This window comes from Miscanthus floridulus, chromosome 13, assembly GCF_019320115.1.
Source record: "Miscanthus floridulus cultivar M001 chromosome 13, ASM1932011v1, whole genome shotgun sequence".
In the NCBI taxonomy this organism is placed as follows: Eukaryota; Viridiplantae; Streptophyta; class Magnoliopsida; order Poales; family Poaceae; genus Miscanthus; species Miscanthus floridulus.
In genome coordinates this window covers 77,439,545-77,459,701 of record NC_089592.1, presented here as the reverse complement: position 1 = coordinate 77,459,701, position 20,157 = coordinate 77,439,545, and the positions used below count along the sequence as shown (strand labels likewise).

General features: G+C 47.8%; 1 protein-coding gene and 2 pseudogenes across 1 annotated transcript; 1 reads left to right on the top strand and 2 right to left on the bottom strand.

The window, feature by feature from the left end:
• Positions 1 to 4,632: 4,632 nt before the first annotated feature.
• Positions 4,633 to 6,004, bottom strand: LOC136499055 (uncharacterized; annotated as a pseudogene).
• An 11,081-nt stretch (positions 6,005 to 17,085) lies between these two features.
• On the top strand, positions 17,086 to 17,598 carry LOC136500094 (glycine-rich protein DOT1-like). The gene has a single exon (XM_066495506.1). The coding sequence runs from the start codon at positions 17,086 to 17,088 to the stop codon at positions 17,596 to 17,598; it is 513 nt and encodes a 170-aa protein (XP_066351603.1).
• A 606-nt stretch (positions 17,599 to 18,204) lies between these two features.
• Positions 18,205 to 20,112, bottom strand: LOC136500093 (uncharacterized; annotated as a pseudogene).
• Positions 20,113 to 20,157: the final 45 nt, after the last annotated feature.

Genomic DNA, 20,157 nt, shown 5'->3' with positions numbered 1-20,157 from the left:
TAGATAATGACATTGATCAGGACGATGGAGATGAGGACGACGGAGAAGAGGTGCAAAATGCTAAGGACTTACAAATGCTTGAGCAATTACAGTTAGGCGATGACAATGATGACAACGATGGAGATGAGCCCGATTTACTCGTAGCTCCCGGCGCGGCTGATCCCACTTCACCGGCGCCCGGTGATTCGACCCAGTGGCGACAAGTAAGTATTATTTCACTACTTATTTCATATGACATGTTGAAAATCAAACTGGAGACTAACAATTCTTCTTAATGACTCTTGCAGCAACTGGGAAGTTGTGTCCGGAATAGGCCGGCACATCAATGGCACCCTGGGCCTTCTGATTCGGCAGCACTACCCTGGCATGGTCACCTACGCCTTGATGACTTTGCCGCCCTAGACATGGGACCACTTCTACGCCACCGAGGACAGCGAGTTCGGCACCGTTGCGGCGCGGATCAAGGCCGAGTTCTAGGTGAGTCTTCATCGCACTAAATTGGTCAATACTACGCATTCATTGGTCGTTCTTGAAATAATGAAATGATACATGATGTCTGTATGCAGGACTTCTTCAGGTGCGACGAAGGGTTTGAGGACCGGGCGGCACGAGTGTAGGACAAGGTCTATAGGTCCTGACTCTCGGACCTGTACCACGAGATGCGGCTCCAGTGCATCATCAACTACAGCGCCAACGTCCTTGGTCAGGTGGTGAGGAAGGCCGATGCCAGGACCAGGACGCTCACCAAGGAGCAATACCTCTCGGTAAGTACGAAACATTAATACTAACTCCTTCCATGAAGAATAGGTAGGCTTCATTTCATCTTCTGACATATCAATAACTTGATGGCATGAATCAATGTCCTGATTGGTGCGCCAGGCACTGCCTCTGCTGGGAGGCCATTGTGGACAGGTGGCTCTCGGAGGAGTGGGTGGAGAAGCACAACATCCGTCGGGACTACCGCCTACAGATGGGTGGGGCGCCACACCACTAAGGCAACCGGAGCCTCAACGCATACGCTCAGACATGGGTAATCTTCTTTGTGTTTTCATCTTTATTTATTTATTCTAGCGCTCTATTCTCATTACTTGTAATCATCTTTGTGTTTTCCTCACAGTCCTAGGCGCACCAAGGCCAGGAATGCAACGAGTTCATGGCGTACGCCCTGGCACACAAGGGCAAGGCAATGGCCCCAAAAGTCACCTACAACCCGGCGGACGGGCCTGAGGCGTACACCAGCGCGAGCGTCCACAGCAAGCTTAGCGAGTACACCTTGGTGGCCCCCGAGCGCCATGGGGAAGACTTGGATCCGGCCACCCAGTCCCTGGACACAGACCTCTTGATGAGGCTGGGAGGAGAGAAGCAGCACAGCCGGTACGGGATGGCAGACAGCACAGTCGACTCCACCTCTGTTCCCAACCTCACCGAGATTCGAGCAAGGAGCACGAGCTCCTCCCTCCCCATATGCTCTCGGCAGTAGAGCTCACAACAGCAGATGGTGGAACTCTAGGTTAGTACTGTTTTATTCATTGTTCATTGCTTTTACACATCTACCTTGTCTTTGCATTGTTTAAACATTGTGGGTGGAATGTTGTAGGCCGACTTGCGGAGGTTGGAGGCCCAGCAGGTGGCCCAGGCAGAGGCCCATCGGCTGAAGATGGAGGCTGTACAAGCCCAGAGGGCGGCCGAGGCGCAGAGGCTGCAGGACATGTTCGGCTTCATGGCAAGCCTTCAGGCCTTGCCAGGTGTGGTCGTGCCCCAGTCGCTGCTCGCTCCAGTTGTGGCTCCTCCTCCTCCTGTAGGGAAATCCGGTGAGTATATATGGTTGTTTATTCCTTTAGCTTGTGCGGCCCTCCTGTAGATACTCATGAATTCGCTTCTCCTTTGTGCAGCAACAGTCGGCGGGTTCGAACCCGACTCCTCAAGGTGGCCCTTCTCCACAGGCCGGGTGGACAACTAGCCCTCCTCAAGATGGCAGTTCACACTCCGAGTGGGGAGGCTGGCGGTAGGTACCGTTTATTTGTTTCTTTTCATGTTGCATGGACTTGTGTTAGACTTAGCCTTATGTTGGACTACTACTAGAGACATATATATATTGTGATGGATATTGTCATGGATGATGCGAATGTATGTGATGGATTATGGACAATGGATTTGTATGTGATGTATTATGGATGGTGGATGTGTATGTGATGGGTTATGGATGTGTATGTGATGGAATATGGATGTTTATGTGATATATCCTGTGCTGTGTGTTGATATATATGTGATTTCTTTTTTTGCGCTGATGGAAAGCAAAAAACCAAAAAAAAAGCATTTTTCCCCTCTTTGCCGAGTGCTACACTCGGCAAAGAGGGCTTTGCCGAGTGCCATGACCATGTCACTCGGCAAAGCTGGGAAGCAGAGACCCAATTTCCAAGCTTTACCGAGTGCCAGAGCCATGACACTCGACAAAGATTTTTTTTTAAAAAGAAAAAATTTCTTTGCTGAGTGCAAGAGTATGGCACTCGGCAAAGAATTTTCAAAAAAAAAGAAAAAATTCTTTGCCGAGTGCCACAGAGGTGGCACTCGGCAAAGAGGCCGTCAGAGTTGACGTCGGATTTTTTTTTGCCGAGTGCTTACGTGACACTCGGCAAAGGCTTTATCGAGTGCCCGATATATGGCACTCGGCAAAGAAACCTTTGCCGACGGGTTCTTTGCCGACTGCTCTTTGCCGAGTGCGGCACTCAGCAAAGCCTTTACCGAGTGTATTTCGGGCTTTACCGAGTGCCGCAGGCACTCGGCAAATTGTCGGTTTCCAGTAGTGTGTTTATACAAAATATGCAATGAATTGCAAAAGCCGTGGAATATAGTGCTCGTTGAATATATATTATTACAAGTTGCTTATAAGGTTAAAACAATCGGAAACTAGATGACAAACGTCACATTTTCTACAGTGTTTTCTAGCCGTGCTTCTTCCTACCACCATCATTTAAACTAAATTTAAATTGCAAGGTTGGTAGATCAGCTTATCATTATCACTTTTTCCCTCCATTTGTATAGCTTCCCAAGAATGTACCAGACATGCGGCCTGTTCGCTGGTTGGTTTTTGGGCGGATAAGCCTGGCTGGTGCTAGTTTGTTATGAGAGGAAAACACTGTTGACTGGCAGATAAGCCCTGGCTAAAACTAACAAGCGAACAGACCGATGGCCATATACTTAAGCGGCCATTTTTTCTTTAATTTTAGACGAATTAGTATCTACTTAATAGACAAGGCTATTTGACTTGAAATTTGACATTCCAGAACTTTTCAAAGTTCACATATAAGTCTATGTCAAATTCACAGGTGAGAGATGGAAATTTATTCTATAGACCATGATGCTATATTTTTACTTTGCAACTTATGACACGCTCTTCAACTCAGTCCCCTATGGTAGAAATGCAACACAAAAGTATCTCTCATATGGCCCAAAGTAATATACAAATATACTCCATATGCAACCATATAAGTTTAATTAATATGTGTCTAAATTATGATTATTAAAATGAATTCAATTCCAAGGACCCAAATGGGACCTAAGGGAAATCCTAGATATCACCATATATATGCCACTTGACTCTGAGATCCTACACAAAAGGTATTTTGTTGTAAATTTCCATCTCCTACTTGTCTTGTTGCAAAAAAAAACATCCCACCTAGCTCGAGCTCAATCGGAAACCAACCAGCTGTCACGACCGTCCACTTTTCCATTTGACTACAAATCTGTACTAGTATCATAGTACATAAATATTTTTCACGTAGTGAATTTTAACCAATTTCTATAAAATGTGAATGAAGTGTAAACGCGCAATTTGAGGTGCAGGGTTTGACTTTTGTTGTGAACCCATATATTTTAAATTACATGTCCATTTTATGCAAAAATATGGGTTTTTTAGCAAACTCGTGGGTTCTACTAATTGATAGATTGGATTGGGTTGAGTCGAAATAATAAAATTATGGGTTAAGGTAAGGTAGTTATTAAATATTTTGATATGGATTAGGTTAGGTAAAAGGTCGGTTGTAACCTATTAGCAGGGCTAATTGAAACGTGTGCTTTGCCTTGAAATACAGAGGAGAGATTAGAAACTGAGAGGAATATGTTGTTTATTTCACCCACTACAGCAGCCAGTGGCTTCCCTGAGTGCTAGTTGTACTCGGGGAAGGCCCAGTTGCACTCGGGGAAGCCTTCCCCGAGTGCAACACTTGGGGAAGACCCTCCGGCTAATCCTTATTCGGCAAAGGCGTTTTTCCCGCATGCCGAAAATTGTGCACTCGGGGAAGGCTTTGCCGAGTGCCGTGCTGGCACTCGGGAAAGATTTGACGCCGTTGGCCGACGGCCGACGCCGTTTTCTTTTTTTTTTCTTCCCCGAGTGCAACACTCGGGGAAGATTTTTGAATTTTTTTTAAATAATCTTTGCCGAGTGCCGCAGCTCAGGCACTCGGCAAAGAAATTTGTTTTTTTTAAAAAAAAACCTCTTTGCCGAGTGCCGCAGCTCAGGCACTCGGGGAAGCCACCTCTAAAAATTCTTTTTTTTTGTTTTTTTCCTTTTCCATGTAAACAACAAAGCATATATATATCACAAACCACAAATCAACAACAATATATCACAAACCACATTTATATATCACAAACGACCAAATTTGTCCGAAATCCACAATATATTACAAACCACACGTTCAAAAGTACACACTATTCCAAGTTCACAAGTTCAATACATAAAAACGACTCCGTAGGCAGCTCACGGCGATTGTGAGGGTTGGGACGCCCCAGGGTGCAATCCCGGCGAGTGTCCCGGTGGGGATGGCCCGACGTGTGATGTCGGCGACCCTCCGACATGGTTCGACGCCGCCCCCGATTGATGCTGCAAAAAAGAGAAGAGATTGCACGTGAATGACAAGATAAAAATGTAAGGAGTTTAAAGAAAAGTTGAAAATTTCAGCAGCACCTCCCCTGCACGGGGAGGTTTCCAAAACCTGCAAGAAAAACGTCGGCACGAAGGCCGACAACCACATTTTTGGCACGAAGGCCGACACATCAACAAATCCAGCACGAAGGCCGACACATCAACAAATCCGGCACGAAGGCCATCACTAGGTTTGACACTAAGCATGAGCAAAGAAAGTAAAACATCCGTACTCATACTCACCGGAGTAGACTCTCGACGATGTGGTGGTGGTGGTGGTGGTGCAAGCAGCTGTGCTGGGATCTCCCAACCTTGTTGCTGCCCAAGTTGTAGCACGAACTTGAGCAAACCTTCTTGTTGGGCCTCCAGAGCTTGTATCCTCTGATGCTCGGCCTCCCACTCAGCCCGCTCAGCCTCCCGCTCAGCCAGCTGGGCCTCCTACTGGGCCCGAAGTTGCTGCACCTCGGCCTGCAACATTTGACCCCAATGTTTCAATAATGCAGAGCTAAGGAACGTAAAAGTCAAAGAACGACGAATGAAACTAGAATACTTACCTAGAGTGCCGCCACCGCTGTCGGCTGTTGGCTTATGGGCATGCTAGAGCTCGTGCTCGCTGCTCGTAGGCGGTTGAGAGGAGGAGTAGAGCCCGTGTCGAGGATGTCGTCGCCAATGTAGAACCGCCCATGCTTCTTCCCTTGCCCAATCTTCATCACTCGCTCAGGATCAAGGCGCTCCTCGGTCCTCGGATCATAGTCCGGCCCATGGACTAACCTTGATGCCTCCGTGTACGAACTGAGGCGGGTGTAGACGCTGGAGTTGGTGTACGCCTCTGGGCCCGCATCGGGTTGTACTCGATGTTGGACTTTGTCGGGCCCATGTGGGCCAGAGCATACGCCGTGAGTTGGCCAATTGGTTGTCCACCGTGCGCCGCCTCCTGCGAGAAAGACAACAACATGTGGTTAGGAATCATGCAGAATTGAGTGCGGCTAGATTAGACAAATGGTGGAGACTTACATATGCCTTTTTGTATTTGCTGAGGCTGGTGCTGCCCTGATGGTGAGGTACACCTGGCATCATCATACGGTGCTCGCTTTTCTCTTGGTGCGCCTTCTGCCAGTCCGCATCCAACCATTTGTCCACTATAGCAGCCCAGCAATCGGGAAAGGTGGCGCACTAGCTTGAAATCACCTACAAGCCATCAGAAGATCAAATTAGGCATAGTTAATCTGAAAAGAGATCAATAGGAGATGTTTTCTATTTACCTGTAGATACTGCTCCCTTGTCAGAATCTCTGTCTCTCTTCTTGCCTGAGTTCTGTTGATTCTTCTATTACGGTAGGTGGCGTTGTAGTCAATGTGCGCCTAGAGGTGGGACTCGTGATACAAGTCCGAGACACGCCTTTTACAGGAAGCGTAAGCCACCTGATACACCCTTTCCTCCCATCCCAGCTGGCATCTGAAGAAGTCCTGCATAAAGACACGAGGTATCCATTATTTTATTTCAAGAATGTCAAATGAATGCAATGAATTGAAGGCCGTAGAGCGAGAAAGGCTTACCCACAACTCTGTAATCACCTGATCTACCAAGTTTGTGTGCCCATCGGCGGGGAAGAGGGCGTACTGGTCGAACGAGGGTATCTCTGGGTCCTCATCCTCCGACGTCCACACCAGGCCAGGGAAGTGTTCCCTGCACAGAAGTCCCAGGATCCCATTGACATTGCGAGCCTCGACCCCCTCCTCCACAAGCATCCAGTTCCTGCACAAGTGGTTAACAATAGTTATTATTAGCTCTTATTATGATTTTTCAACATATCAAATGAAGAACATATGAAGTTACTTACCTATCCCCCTCGGGTGCAATCAGTGGGTGGCGGTCAATAGGAATCGGTCACTTCGAGAGCTGGCTAGGACCTCGCTTATAGGGTTTCGAGGCTACAGAGGAAGTCAAACCCCCTGCCCCCTCCTCGAACGTGTGCAGAACGGCATCGTCGTACATCTACGGAACGGCGTCCTCGCCCACCATGGGTAGACGGACATTGTCATCCCTAGAAGAGCGCAAGGAGCCACGCTCATGGTTAGTCGACGGCTCCCGCCTAGGCCTGCCCCTCGGCCCGCTCTGCCTCTGTGACGTCTCCGTCTCCTCAGCCGCTGATGTGCCCCTCGGTCTCGAGTAAGTCGAGTGACAACTCCTCCTAGTGGGCCCCATCACCTGCAATTAAAAAGAATATACCAGTATTAGTCCAGATAAACGAGAAGTACTTAGCAAGGGATGCAAAATAAAGAAAATGTAATTACAAAATAACATAGTATTTCATGTATTTCTAATATTCTTCATGATCAGGATTATCTGGACGATAGGTATCGTCATCACTATCAAGATCCACAAAATCATCAAAAGCCTCATCCTCATCGCTTTCATTGCCTAGTTGTAGTCCGTTAAGCATTTTCAAGTCTCTCGGATCATGCACCTCATCTACAGCTTCCTCGTCAACAACCCATTCCTCGTATACTTAAATTTCAATCTCTCCGGTTAAGTCTATCTCAAGCATCCCTGGTAGCCCCTCGTCTTGTTGATAGAACGCCCCATCATGCGTGGGTGGGTTCAAGTTGTAATCATTATCGTTTGGGCGAGGTAATTTACCATGTGGTGATACCTTGTGCACAATATACCAACCCTGAAGACGTGGGTCGGTTTTGCAAGCATATGGACAATAATAAACTTGCCTAGCTTGTTGAGCCACAATATAGACATCATCTCCTTCATAGAAGGAATCCTGTCTAGTTTCGACTATCCCAAGTTTAGGGGACTTTCTCTGTACTGCAGGTTTAAACCACTGGCATTTGAATACGACAGGCTTAGGTGCTTTTTCACCATGGTATTCGAGCTCGTGTATTTCTTCAACTGTGCCATAATAGTCCTCCTGATCAGCGTCGGGCGTAACTACTCCAGGCGTAAATACTCTGGTATTCGTGGTCCTTGCATTGGGCCAACTCTTCTCGTAGCCTATTGTGTGAAAGCGATATCCATTCACGTCATAAGCGTTAAATGACGAGACCTTATAGTCAAAGCCTTTGGCCACTTGTCGTAATTCGGCACTTATAGACAAATCACTTTGGCACTGCAAGATCAAGCAGGAGAGAAATGAAATTAGGCAACTAGGAACGCCAAACTTAGAACGAGCTAAGTTGGTCAGAAGGTACCTTTCTTTGGAACCATGTAATGAAATTAGGTGAACCATGTTGAAGAAGGGTCTCTCATTCATGGTCAGAAGGTGGCCTTGGATGATGCCAGTATTGATAAAAAAATTCCCTGCAACGACAAGCAACAAGGTTGTTGGATGCAGAAAATTTACGGAGTATGTAACAAGTCCATTGAGAACTTACCCCTGATACTTGTCGACTTCCTCAAGGTTCGTCAACACGTAGAGCATGATCTTGCGCCACTCTTCATTGGTCAAGAACTTTTTGGACGCTCCACTTGATCTCCCGTGTTGCCCTTTGAATAGGCTGAGGGTCGATTCATTTTCGTCCTCGTTGTAACGAGGGGGTGGATTATGCATGCTAGGGAGGTTCTCTCTATAGTATGATGTTGTGAAGTTTGACACCTCCTCATGAATGAATGCCTCTGCTATGGAAGCCTCAATCCTGCCTTTGTTTCCACATTTCTAGCAAATAGTCTTTAGACATCTCTTGATTGGATAGCACCAATGGTTCTGCACAGGCCCCCCCCATTCATACCTCATTTGGGAGGTGTAAAATCAAATGCTGTATCACCAAGAAAAAGCCAGGTGGAAAGATCTTCTCCAACTTATAGAGCAACTCGGGTGCCATTTTTTCCAACTCCTCAACCACTCTCAGAGATATCTCCTTGGCACAAAGCTAGCAGAAGAAAAAGCTCAACTCTGCCAGCACCTTCTAGACATGCTCAGGGATGTAGCCTCGAACCATCAATGGAAGAAGCCACTCAATCCATATGTGGAAGTCATGACTCTTCATCCCTAAGACTCGGCCAGTATCTGGGTTCGCTCCCCTCCTTAGATTCGCTGCAAACCCATCAGGGAAACTTAATGTCTGCATCCATTCTATCACTTCCGTCATGTGCTTCTTTTCCAAGACGTAATCAGCCTTAGGCCTTTTCCATGGTTTGCCGTCTCTTGGAGGCATCATCTGTAGCTTTTGTCTGTCGCATAGTGTTGCCATGTCTACTCTGGCCTTAGGGTTGTCCTTTGTCTTGTCAGGAATGTCCATGAGTGTTTCCCAAAGTGCTTCGGCGACATTCTTCTCAGTGTGCATTACATCTATGTTATGTGGAAGGCAAAGGTCATCAAAATAGGGAAGCCTCTCCAATCCCGACTTATGAGTCCACATATGTTCCACACCATAGCCCACAAAGCGATCTTTGTTTGGATTATCTTTCTTTGGAATGCCTTTCTTTCTTTTACCCTTCTTTGGATTATCTTTCTATGTCAGGACCATGAGAGCATCTATCTAAGCATGAACCTGGGCACTAGTCATCTTCTGAGGTGCAGGGTCGGTCACCGTGACACCTTTCGTAAAGTTCTTGGTGTCTTCTCTGAATGCATGGTCAAGAGAGAGGAACTGTCGATGCTTGTCGAACGACGAGAACTTACCACCCTTCAACCAAATAAATTGTAGAGCTACCTTGCATACCGGGCATGGAAACTTCCCGTGGACACACCAGTCGGCGAATATCCCATACACCAGGAAGTCATGCATGGAGTACTGGTACCAAACATACATTCTGAAGTTCTTCTTTGTAGCTCGGTCGTAAGTCCATATGCCTTCATTCCAAGCCTTGATCAATTCATCATAAACAGGCTCCATGTACACACCCATTTTGTTTCCTGGGTGTCTAGGAATTATCAATGTCAAGAATATGTTTTGCCGTTGAAGTAGGGCCCTAGGCGGGAGATTGAGGGGGATAGCGAACACAGGCACGTGCACGAGAGTGAGGACTAGCTAGCAGGACTCCTGTTGTGACCTTGAGGGAAAGCACGCGGTCACATCGGGGGCCACCGGGCGTGCGGACGCAGCGAGCGTCAGCCGCATGGGCGCTAGCTACTGATGGGATGGGCCATGGCATGCAGACCGAGCGGGCACTAGCAAGCGGCCAGAGCGAGAGCCGGCCGCACGAACGTAGCACGCGGTAGGGTGGAGACGGCCACGGCCACGTGTCAGGGCCGGCCGAGCGACCGTCGCTAGCTGTCGCTGGCTAGGGGTTGGAGACCGACGCACGGTCAGCAGGGCGAAGCTGCAACGCGTACTAGCAGCGGGTAAGAGAATCGTGGGCTCCGTGGGTAAGGGAATTTGGGCACGGCCAGATCGATCTGAGCTAAACTGAAAATTTTAGTTGGGGTGGAGAAAAATTCTAGGGAAGGGTCGTCTGTATGTACACCGATATTTAATGAGAAATTCCAGCTCCGGAGGACAATAAGTCCAGAGAAGTATCCTCTATACACAATCAATAATTAACTAGAATTTCTGGCTCGGGAGACGAATAATTCCAGGTAATGTACTGAGAAGAAGTGAGAAAACAAGTGCCCTGGACAATAATGACCAACAAGCAAAAGGTGAGGTTAATTCTGTGTACTTATGAATTTTTCTGTATGCTTATGATGATCTGTCAAACTTACAGTCGTTGTATGTTTATAAATTAATTTGGTTGTATGCTTCTGATATATAGTCTGTGTACTTATATTTTGTAGGGCCTAATTAATTAAAGCACAAACACATAAGTCATAGGACTAGTTCACAGGATATCAACTCAAAAGACAATAGTTCACAATATATGTTCAAATCACAAAAAAGAAACAACCAAAGAATAGTATATGTTCACAAACATAAATAGTTCACAACAGATTTAGGCGAGCACTCATAGTTCACAACATAAATAGATGGTTCACAAACCCAACACAATGATATGGTCATACATCAGCTAGGACCAACTGCCAAAGATCAGTAACAGCACTATCAAGTTTTGCCTTCATTACATCCAAATCATGCTTCAGGTCCAAATTGCAGTCGTTTTAATTGGACAGTGTTATACACAAGGATTGAAGCTGAACTAAATGTACCCTTTTGGTGACTCAAGTACTTCGGTTAATTGGTCCCAACTTGTTGGTCTGGACAAAGGTGCTGGTGAGGCAAATGGATCATCTTCCCCGTACAGTGGTGAGTCCGGTGGCGAGTCCGGTGTTAGGTCGAAACTTGAATCTCTTGATGAAGAGCCGGGTGATTGAACTGTGTAACCTGCATGACAATCCGCATGAGGTAGTTTAATAATTGGATTGTGATACATCTCAAGTATGTGGTTAGGGGTGATGTATAAGATGGTTGTACCATACCTAACTACAGAAGAGCCAGTTGCTGTCCACCTCCACCGGCTTGTCCACCTCCACCTGATTGCCCAGAAGTCCCTGCACCGTCCTTTGGGAACAGTGTGTATCGAAAAGGCGTGTTGATCATAGCTGCAATAAGAGTGAGATTTGTTAGAGCGAACAGTGTAACATTAATGTTGCAAAGGTTTTGTTGTAACTGCAGTTACCGTTCTATTGTGCCCAGATTGCCGAGTTGGGACCCGGTGCATATCCTTCTACGTTCATCCAAATTGGCCACATGTAGAGCATAGTGCCTCTGCGGATGGCTACATTCCATGTAGAAGGTATATCTTCTCGGGATGCATATGTCTTGAAGGTTGCAGTGAGATCCTCCTTATTCAATTTTGGATACAACACAACAACCTTGTTTGCGAAGATCGTACTTAAGGCTTTAGCGACGAGCAAATGTGGTGGCAGTCCACGAATGGTAACCTTGAGATGTTCCATAACTTCTTCTCCTCGTTGGCATTTAGCTGGTGTCAGAGTTCGGGATGGGGGTGGCAGGCCATCGAAGGGTAGTATTGCACAACCATGCTGGGGAGTCCATGGATACATGACAATCTTTGCGCCCCCAATGTCAATTTCTGGTGTTCTCAAGATTTCAGTGGATTGCTCTGTTGAACTGCCCCACACCAGGTAATCTGGATCATGTCGTAGAATATTCTCCAAAGCAACATTAACCCCATAGATGTTGACAATTGCATGGTGTATTAGGATGCGATTAATCCGGTCCTGGTTTGCTGTTGTTGGGACCTTGAGAAGTACTGTGCAGCCAAACCATTCTTTCGCATCCATGGAGATCTCACTGTCGTGGAAGATTATGATGGTGTCCATCCTGCAGAAAAACACCATCACTCTCTCCTCCTACAAAATAAGGAACAAAAGATTGTCAATTAAGAAACACAACATTATATAAGTTGAAAATTTCAGTAGCACCTCCCCTGTACTAGGAGGGTTCCCAAACCTGCAAGAAAAACGCCGGCACGAAGTCTGACAGCCACATTTCCGGCACAATGGCCCAGACATCAACATTTGCGGCACGAAGGCCAGCAACGACATACATGGCACGACGGCCGACAACCGGGGAGGGAGGGGGGCTTTACCTTGGGTGGCCATGGAGTCGGGCGACGTGGAGTTGGGATCACCTTCGTCTCCGGCTAGACGTGGGGAAAACGGCATGGACGACCGTGGGGCGTGATGCGCGGGCGCGGGGGCATCATGGTCATCGGCCTCTCCTTCTCCCCTCCTCTTCTCCCCTCCTCTCTTCTCCTTCTCCTCTCCTTCTCCTCCTCCTCTTCTCCCCTCGTCTTCCTGTAACAACCCAAAAATCCACACACCAAAAATCCCAACTACAAAAATTTTTCTTCAAAACCCTAGGTGATGATGAGTGACATTTGTAGGAGCTAACCCTAAGTGTTGCATTAGTCATAATCCAATTAAACAAACTCATAAGCATAGCATATCACTTGTTGTATATGTGTGTGTTTAAAACCCCTAACGCATACATTCTTGCATGCATTTTAATTCTAAACAAGCGAGTTGCCTTTTATTGATCTTTTGTTGTGCAAATAAACGTGACTACTTATAATTAATTTATTATGCAATAAATTAATCACCTAAGTACCACCTAAGTATGTGGAGCCCACCAACCAGCCCTAAGCTCCACCCTTAATCAAGGTGTACACTAGTACATGAAACTAAATAAATCAAACCCTAACTAAATTGGCAACAAATAAAAGAGAAAGGAAAACGAAATAGAAAAAGAAAGGAAATGGATGAGGAAAATGGAAAAGCCATCTAGCCTGGCTTGTGGCCTGTCCATCTTCTTGGCCCAGCTCGCCAATGGCAATAGTAGCCCAAGGAACCGAGTCGGCCCAGCCTGCCTTCTACCACCAGCCGGCCCAACTCGCCCTCCCCGCTTCGCTGGCCCGCGCGCACAGCCCACAGGCCTAGCCAACATAGGCCTTCCTTCCCTTGCCGGGCCGATTAGTAGAGTAGGTCTAGCTTGCCCCTAGACCCCGCGTGCTCCAACTGCTGGCCCAGCTCACCCTCCTAGCCTCGCTGGCCTGCTAGCGCTCGTGGCCTCACACGCATGGCCTAGCAAGCCTGACATCGTCACCTCCTCCCTACATTGGCTGACGGGTGGGACACCCTCGTCATCCCCCTCCTTGGTCCCCTCCTCTGCATCCAGAAAACAGAGCACAGGTGCCGTGGGGGAAAATCTAATGCTGCCTCGGCCCCTCTCCACCGTCTGTGCCTCACAACCGACCGTGAGACACCGTGGGATGGGTGCCACGCTAGCACCGGCTGCCCGACAGGGTCATGCACGATGCATGACCACTGCCGCGTGAGCCAGCTCGCCATGGGCATGCCATGAACCTACCCCCTCCCTGTCCCCCGCCTTTTTGACCAAGGAGTGCGAAATCGGTTTCGCCATCGCACCCGCGGCCATGTCGTGACCCCGTAGCCCTAGCCTCGATGCGATCACAGCCCTCCTCACGCCCCTTGGCCATCCCCAGCCGCTCGTTCCATGCCATGGCCGAGCTTCGGCTATAAAAACCAAGCCCTAGAGCCCTAGCGCATTCCCAAGCCCCGCCACCACCTTGTGGCCATCCACTACACACCCGAGCCAAGAGAGAGAGGGGAAAAAGAAAAGGAAGAAGAGGAAGAAGAAGGAGCGCCAAAGCCGTCCGACGTCACCAGTGTCGTCGATACGGAGGACGTCACCCCGATCAACCACGTCGACGCTACTGCTCGACACGGCATGGCATCATCTCGACACGGCCATGACCCACCACTTCACCGCCATCCTTTCGCCTTCGACACCGAAGGTGATCCCACGCATCGCCCTCTGCTCACCGTCACCATGTGCACCATGGCCACCGACGTGATCTCCCCACCTAGGAGGCCCAACGTCCACACCTTTCACCGCCTCGGAGCACGACACACTCACGCACACATCCATGACCACACCTACCACCTTGCTAAGCCCTGAAGGACCGAGCACATCGGAGCTCTGTACGCGCACCGAGCATGCTCGCCATGGCCGGAGCACAACCATGGCAGAGTCGTTCTGTCCGATACGAGCCAATAGAGGTAGGATGGATCTCACCTGTGGACTCGCTTTGATCTTGAGAAGCCGTAGAACACCTAGACCACCCCGCGCGGTGCCCCATAGCGCTCCCACATGCGTCGCCGTCGTCACCATGCCACCGCGGACGCCGTAGTGCCCCTACTAGCCACATGGGGACCCAAAGCCCTGCCTTGAGCCCCTGGATGCCCTCGCCATGCCCCATGGATCTGTAGAGGCCCTTATCTGCCCAGCCGAGCCACCAGGGAGCCCCCACGCATGACCTCACCACCGGCGAGAGCTTTGCTCCAGCAGAACACTGGTGGAGAAACGGGGGGGGGGGCGAAGCCTCTCGTCACCACGTGCACCGGGTGCACGATGCACCACATGGCCTATGCCCACATGGACACGATCCACCGTAGACCTGCCTGTGGTCCATGGACCAGCGCTCCTGAGTCCACCGTGGACCGTGCCTGTGAGCCAAAGCCCGCTAGAGGCCCACTAGGAGCCCAACTGCGCCATGTGGCATCCTTCGCAGCACGACATGTGTCTATACCCGGGCCGGCCCAACCCGGCCCATATCTAGCCCTGATCCAGGCCCAACCGGCCCAGTTTGGACCCAGCCTATGTTGATCGTTGACTGAGGCCCACATGTCAGTGACACAGAGACTCTGGACCCACATGTCAGGAGGTGACATCATGCTGACGTCGTGATGACGTCATGCTGACGTCCACGGGACCCACCTATCAACTGTGGCTTAGCTTTGATGACATCATGCTGATGTCATGCTGGTGTCAGTATGCCACGTGGACCAATCATAGTGTGACACGTGTTAGCCCAGGATTAATTCAGCCTCTTCCCATTTTTAGAAATGATTGAAACTTCAGAAATTCATAACTAATTCATACAAACTCAGAAAAATGCAAGACCAGGATCAAAATTCATCTAAAATCGAGCTCTATGCAATGAACCCATGTTTGAGTGCATTTGGGTCTTTTGAATTTTCATTGATCTTTGTGCTATTCTATAGATGTCGCTAACGCGACTATAATGCGATCGTTTGCAGACTCGGAGGAGAACTAGACGGATGAGGATCGTGAGTACCATGAGGAGTACGGAGACAACTTCACTGAAGGTGCCACATCCCACCCAATCTCGTAGCACCTATTACGCATGGCTAATATAGAGCAGCTATTGCTTTACTTATTGTTATATTCACACTATGATAGGACTTGCATGGTAGTATGCTTACTTGATGGCCTTTACCTTGACGCAACCTTACCCCTACATACCCTGCTATTAGGCTAGACACACGCTTGCTGCTATATTTCATTGCTTATACTTCTACTACGCTTATACTACATTGATGCGTGGTGGAAACTGGTGTTATCTAGACTATGGGGAGAGTGCTGCATGTGTGACTTGGGTGTGTGGAGGGTGAGGGTTGTGTTGACCAAGTTGGAGTATACAACGAGCCTAGGGCAAGTCTTGCTGTGTGGTGCTACCTGGGCACCCCTAGAATGGATACCTGTGGTGGGTTAATGGTGATATGAGGTGGCCCTAGGTGTGAACCTGTGATGGGAGGAGCCCGGGGTGGAGGTGCTATGGTGGCACGGTAAATGGAAATCCTAATGAAGACATTCTGGCTTGGTCATCCCTAAGGACTTACTAGTACTCAGATTCACCAGGAAGCCTTACGTACCACTCGCCCTATATGGTGTGGGACGGCCGGACTACTTGGTAGGATATTGCCACTACTGCTAGGTTGATAGCAGATAGTGCAAGGAGGTACAGGGCACGGAGGATTTCCCCCACACCCTTCCGAGACTTCATGGAGACCTTGTGGACCCAGCTCATGACTCACAGTTTCAGCCACCCCAGACTAGACTTGGGATGTACCAGGGCTGAATGGTAGAGTGGCATTATCCTAGGCTAGCAAGCGGACGGAATCAACCTAGTTGACGACGATCAGTGAGGAAGGCGGATCTTATGGTTATGTAAAACCTTTGCAGAGTGTATGGTTGATCCATTGATACATGTGCCGGCTTGTCGGCTATGGACCTTTCCTAGGTTTCGCTTAAACTATATAGTGAGATGAGTCCTACTCTTCTTCCCCCGTGAGAGAGTGTCGGTCGTAGCCAGGGGCTACGGGCTTTGAGACAGTGCCAAGAGGGAGTTGGCCTATCGATTGAGCGATGGTATGGTGATGGTGTGGAGATGGTGCTATATCGATCCCAAGAAGGAAACCTGGCTCTGGACGGAAATAGGGTGGAATGGGTGTGGGAATGGTGTTAAAACTTAACCAACTATTATTATATACTTGATATGCTAAAACATAGGAAACCCCAGCCTTATAGGTTCCTTTTGAATATATCCAACTTGCATCCAATTTCCACAAAGCAATGCTCATAGGGTGGGAGTGGCCAGTACAAATCGTACTGATAAATTTTGGCACATAGGTTCTGCTGAGGAGTATAGCTCCGAGGAGTTTGACGGTTGAGGGTTGAAGGGTTCATTCCTACGCTCGAGTTTGGCGATCTTATCTTCAAGCTATTCTGAATGAATGCTACTTTTGATTCCGCCAATGCGGCGATGTAATAATTTATGTAATTCCGCACTTTATGTACTCTGATATTATCGATGTATGGATGTGGTATTCGACTGGAATTTGGGTAATATGATCTACAACGGTCATGAAACATTTCGACTCTGTGGATTTCCCTTCGCGGAAATCAGGTCGTTTCACCTCCCTTCTCCCTGCTCCTCTTCTTCTCCCCTTATCCCCTCTTCTCTCTTCCTCCTCCTCCTCCGCCGCTCTGCAGAGCCGGGCCGGTGCGTGCGGGGCCAGCCGGGGAGCATGGCCGGGTGGCGGCGGGGGTGGGCCACCGGGGAGCGTGGACGGGGGGCGGGGACGGTGGGCCACCGGCGAGCGTGGCCGGGGGGCGGCGGCAGTGCCCCACAGCCGGGTGAGGCGGGGCGGCGCGTCGAGCGGCGCGGGGCCCAACCAGGAGGGGCGGCATGTCGGAGGCCGGTGGCGCGGGGCCCGACCAGGAGGGGCGGGGCTGGGCTCGGGCGATGCGGGGACAACGGTGGCGCTCAGCGGGGTGGGGCAGGCTCGGCCGGGGCGGGGGCTGGGAGGGGCTGAGGCGGGGGGGACTGGTGATGGCGGCGGCGCGGGCAAGGTGGCCAGGAGCGTGAGAGTGTGAGTGTGTGAGTGTGGGTGTGAGTGTGTGAGTGTGGTCGGATGAGTAGATGTGCGTTGGCCTTGGACGAGGCCCCGAAACGACCGTTATAATTTGGGAAAAATAGCTCAGTACCATTAAAAGATCCGATCTTTAGAAAAATACCATTAAAAAATTCAACTATAGAAAAATACCATTGAAAGCTTTCTCCGTCGTAGGCTTCTAGCACATCTGTTAACTCAACGTTAACTCCTATTGAAAGATTCATTTGAGCAGCCTTTCACACCCGATTCATTTCAACAAACATGTAAAAAAAAGCAAACACTGAGTAGCCCTCCAGACCTGACTGCAGTATATATGTTGTTGCCTTGCCTAAACCCATAGGATATACACTCATCAAGGTAGAAATTTCAGCATGATTTCTTTAGAAGTTCTAGCAAGGTTTGTTCAGAAATTACACACATATATATAAGACCACAATTCACACACTACAGCATGGTTTCTCCAGAAATTTCTCACAGAAATTTCAGCATGGTTTCTCAAAAAGTTTTAGCAAGGTTTGTCTAGAAATTACACACATATATATAAGACCACAGTTCACACACTACAGTACTAATATAGCTAATTCATCTACTCAATGATGAGCCTCCGATTGATTCCACCAGGTGAGATTGCAGCCATCCTTCTAGTTGTTACACCTGGGCTAGTCGGAGAAATGGATGACATCCTTCTAGTTGTTACACCCGGGCTTGAATGAGGCATTGGAGAGGGTTCAGCAGCTGCTTTAGATGTCCTAGCATCAGTTGTGGAGGCTCCAACAGATTCAGAGTTGTTTATCCTACATTTGAAATTTTGGATTGGTAAAACTACTTTTTGAGCACGTAAAAGAAACAAAATATTATATTACCTTTGTTTTTTTCTTTTTTTTGGATGAGGTGGTGGAAGTTCTTGTTCTAATTCAGCTTGAGTAGCATTACAACCCTTCTCTATATGTCCAAATTGAAAACACCTTTTGCATTGGTATGGTCCTCTTTTTCCTGGCTCTCCTCTTGCCTTTACTCTTTGTTTCCTTGGTCTACCAGCAGCCCTTTGTAGTGGTGGAGGAATCATTTCAAAACCAAGATTAACCTTTGGCCATTGAGACTTGTCATTCATAGGAGCGATTTGAAATTGGTAAGCCATCTTGAATCTCTCCACAGAATAGTAATCATGTACAAAGTCCTCAATGTTTAGTTGCCTCACTTTCCCAAATAAGTATATAGCATGAGTGCATGGTTTTCCAGACACCTCCCATTGCCCACATCCACATTCTCTTTTCGAAAGATCAACTGCATACTTCCAAGTTTTTCCTTCCTTCGTTGTTCCTAAAATTTCAGCTGACATTGGACCACTTTTTTTGATATCATATTATAGCCCTCGACTCTTCATGTTCAGCTCATGTATCACACTAGGGAGGATGTGCCCTTGAAGTCTACCGGCTATCTCTTGCCTTGTGTAGATTTTCTCCATGATCTTCTCTCTGATCTTATCCATCAGATCAACAACTGGAAGATCTTTATAATCCTTAATCCAATTATTGAAACATTCAGATATGTTATTGTTAACATAATCAACTTTGCATTCTTTGGAGAATTTAGATCTACTCCATATCAGCTTGTGATGGTTATCTAAAAAGGTAATTGCTTTAGGACATTCAGTTCCAATTTTCTCCAACAATGCATCATGCCTTCGAGCTGTACATGCCCATGCAAGAGGCCACATGTATTTCAACACCTCACCTCTGAATTTCTTCCTAAAATTAGCCATTAGGTGCCTAAAGCACTCACGGTGCTCTGCATCACCTTTGAAGACTTTATTGACACCATATGCTAATCCTTTGTACGCATCAGTATGGATTATCAACCCAGGTGGAGTACCAATTGCTTTCTTTAGGTTTGCCATGAACCATGCCCAGTTGGCATTTGTTTCCTTATCAAAAATTCCATACGCAACTGGATACATCCAGTTGTGTCCATCAATTGCAATTGATGCAGCCAATTGTCCATTATATTTTCCAGTCAAGTGAGTAGAATCGACACCAAGATATGGCCGACACCCTGACAAAAAACCGTCAACACATGCTCTAATGCACACAAACATCCTTGAGAAATGTATTTTGCCTTTGATCTTCTTGCAATCAATCTCAACAATGCTACCCGGGCATGTTTCTTCTAGAGCTGCTTTGAATCTCCATAACATTATGAAACTCTCCTCCCAAGTGCCATGAATATCATCCATTGCTAATTTTTTCCCAGACCACACTTTAAAATATGACAACTCAAAATTGTAATGCTTTTCCAATCTTCTTTGTAACTTCTTTGCGCTAAGAGTGGGATCTTCTTCAATAATTTGTTTTGCTCTTTGAGATATCCAGGCTGTAGAAGCTTGATGGCCTTTCACCGTTTCTGAACTAGGACAAGTGTGATCATCCAATTTTGAGAGTTTGACCACCTGCAAATAAATTTGATTATAAGCTACAGCTTGCAAAAAAAGTATCATTGTACAATGAATATTTGATTATAAGATACAACTTGCAAAAAATGT

Coding starts and splice junctions, on each gene's coding strand:
- LOC136500094 (XM_066495506.1), top strand. CDS start 17,086: ATGAAACATTTCGACTCTGTGGATTTCCCTTCGCGGAAATCAGGTCGT.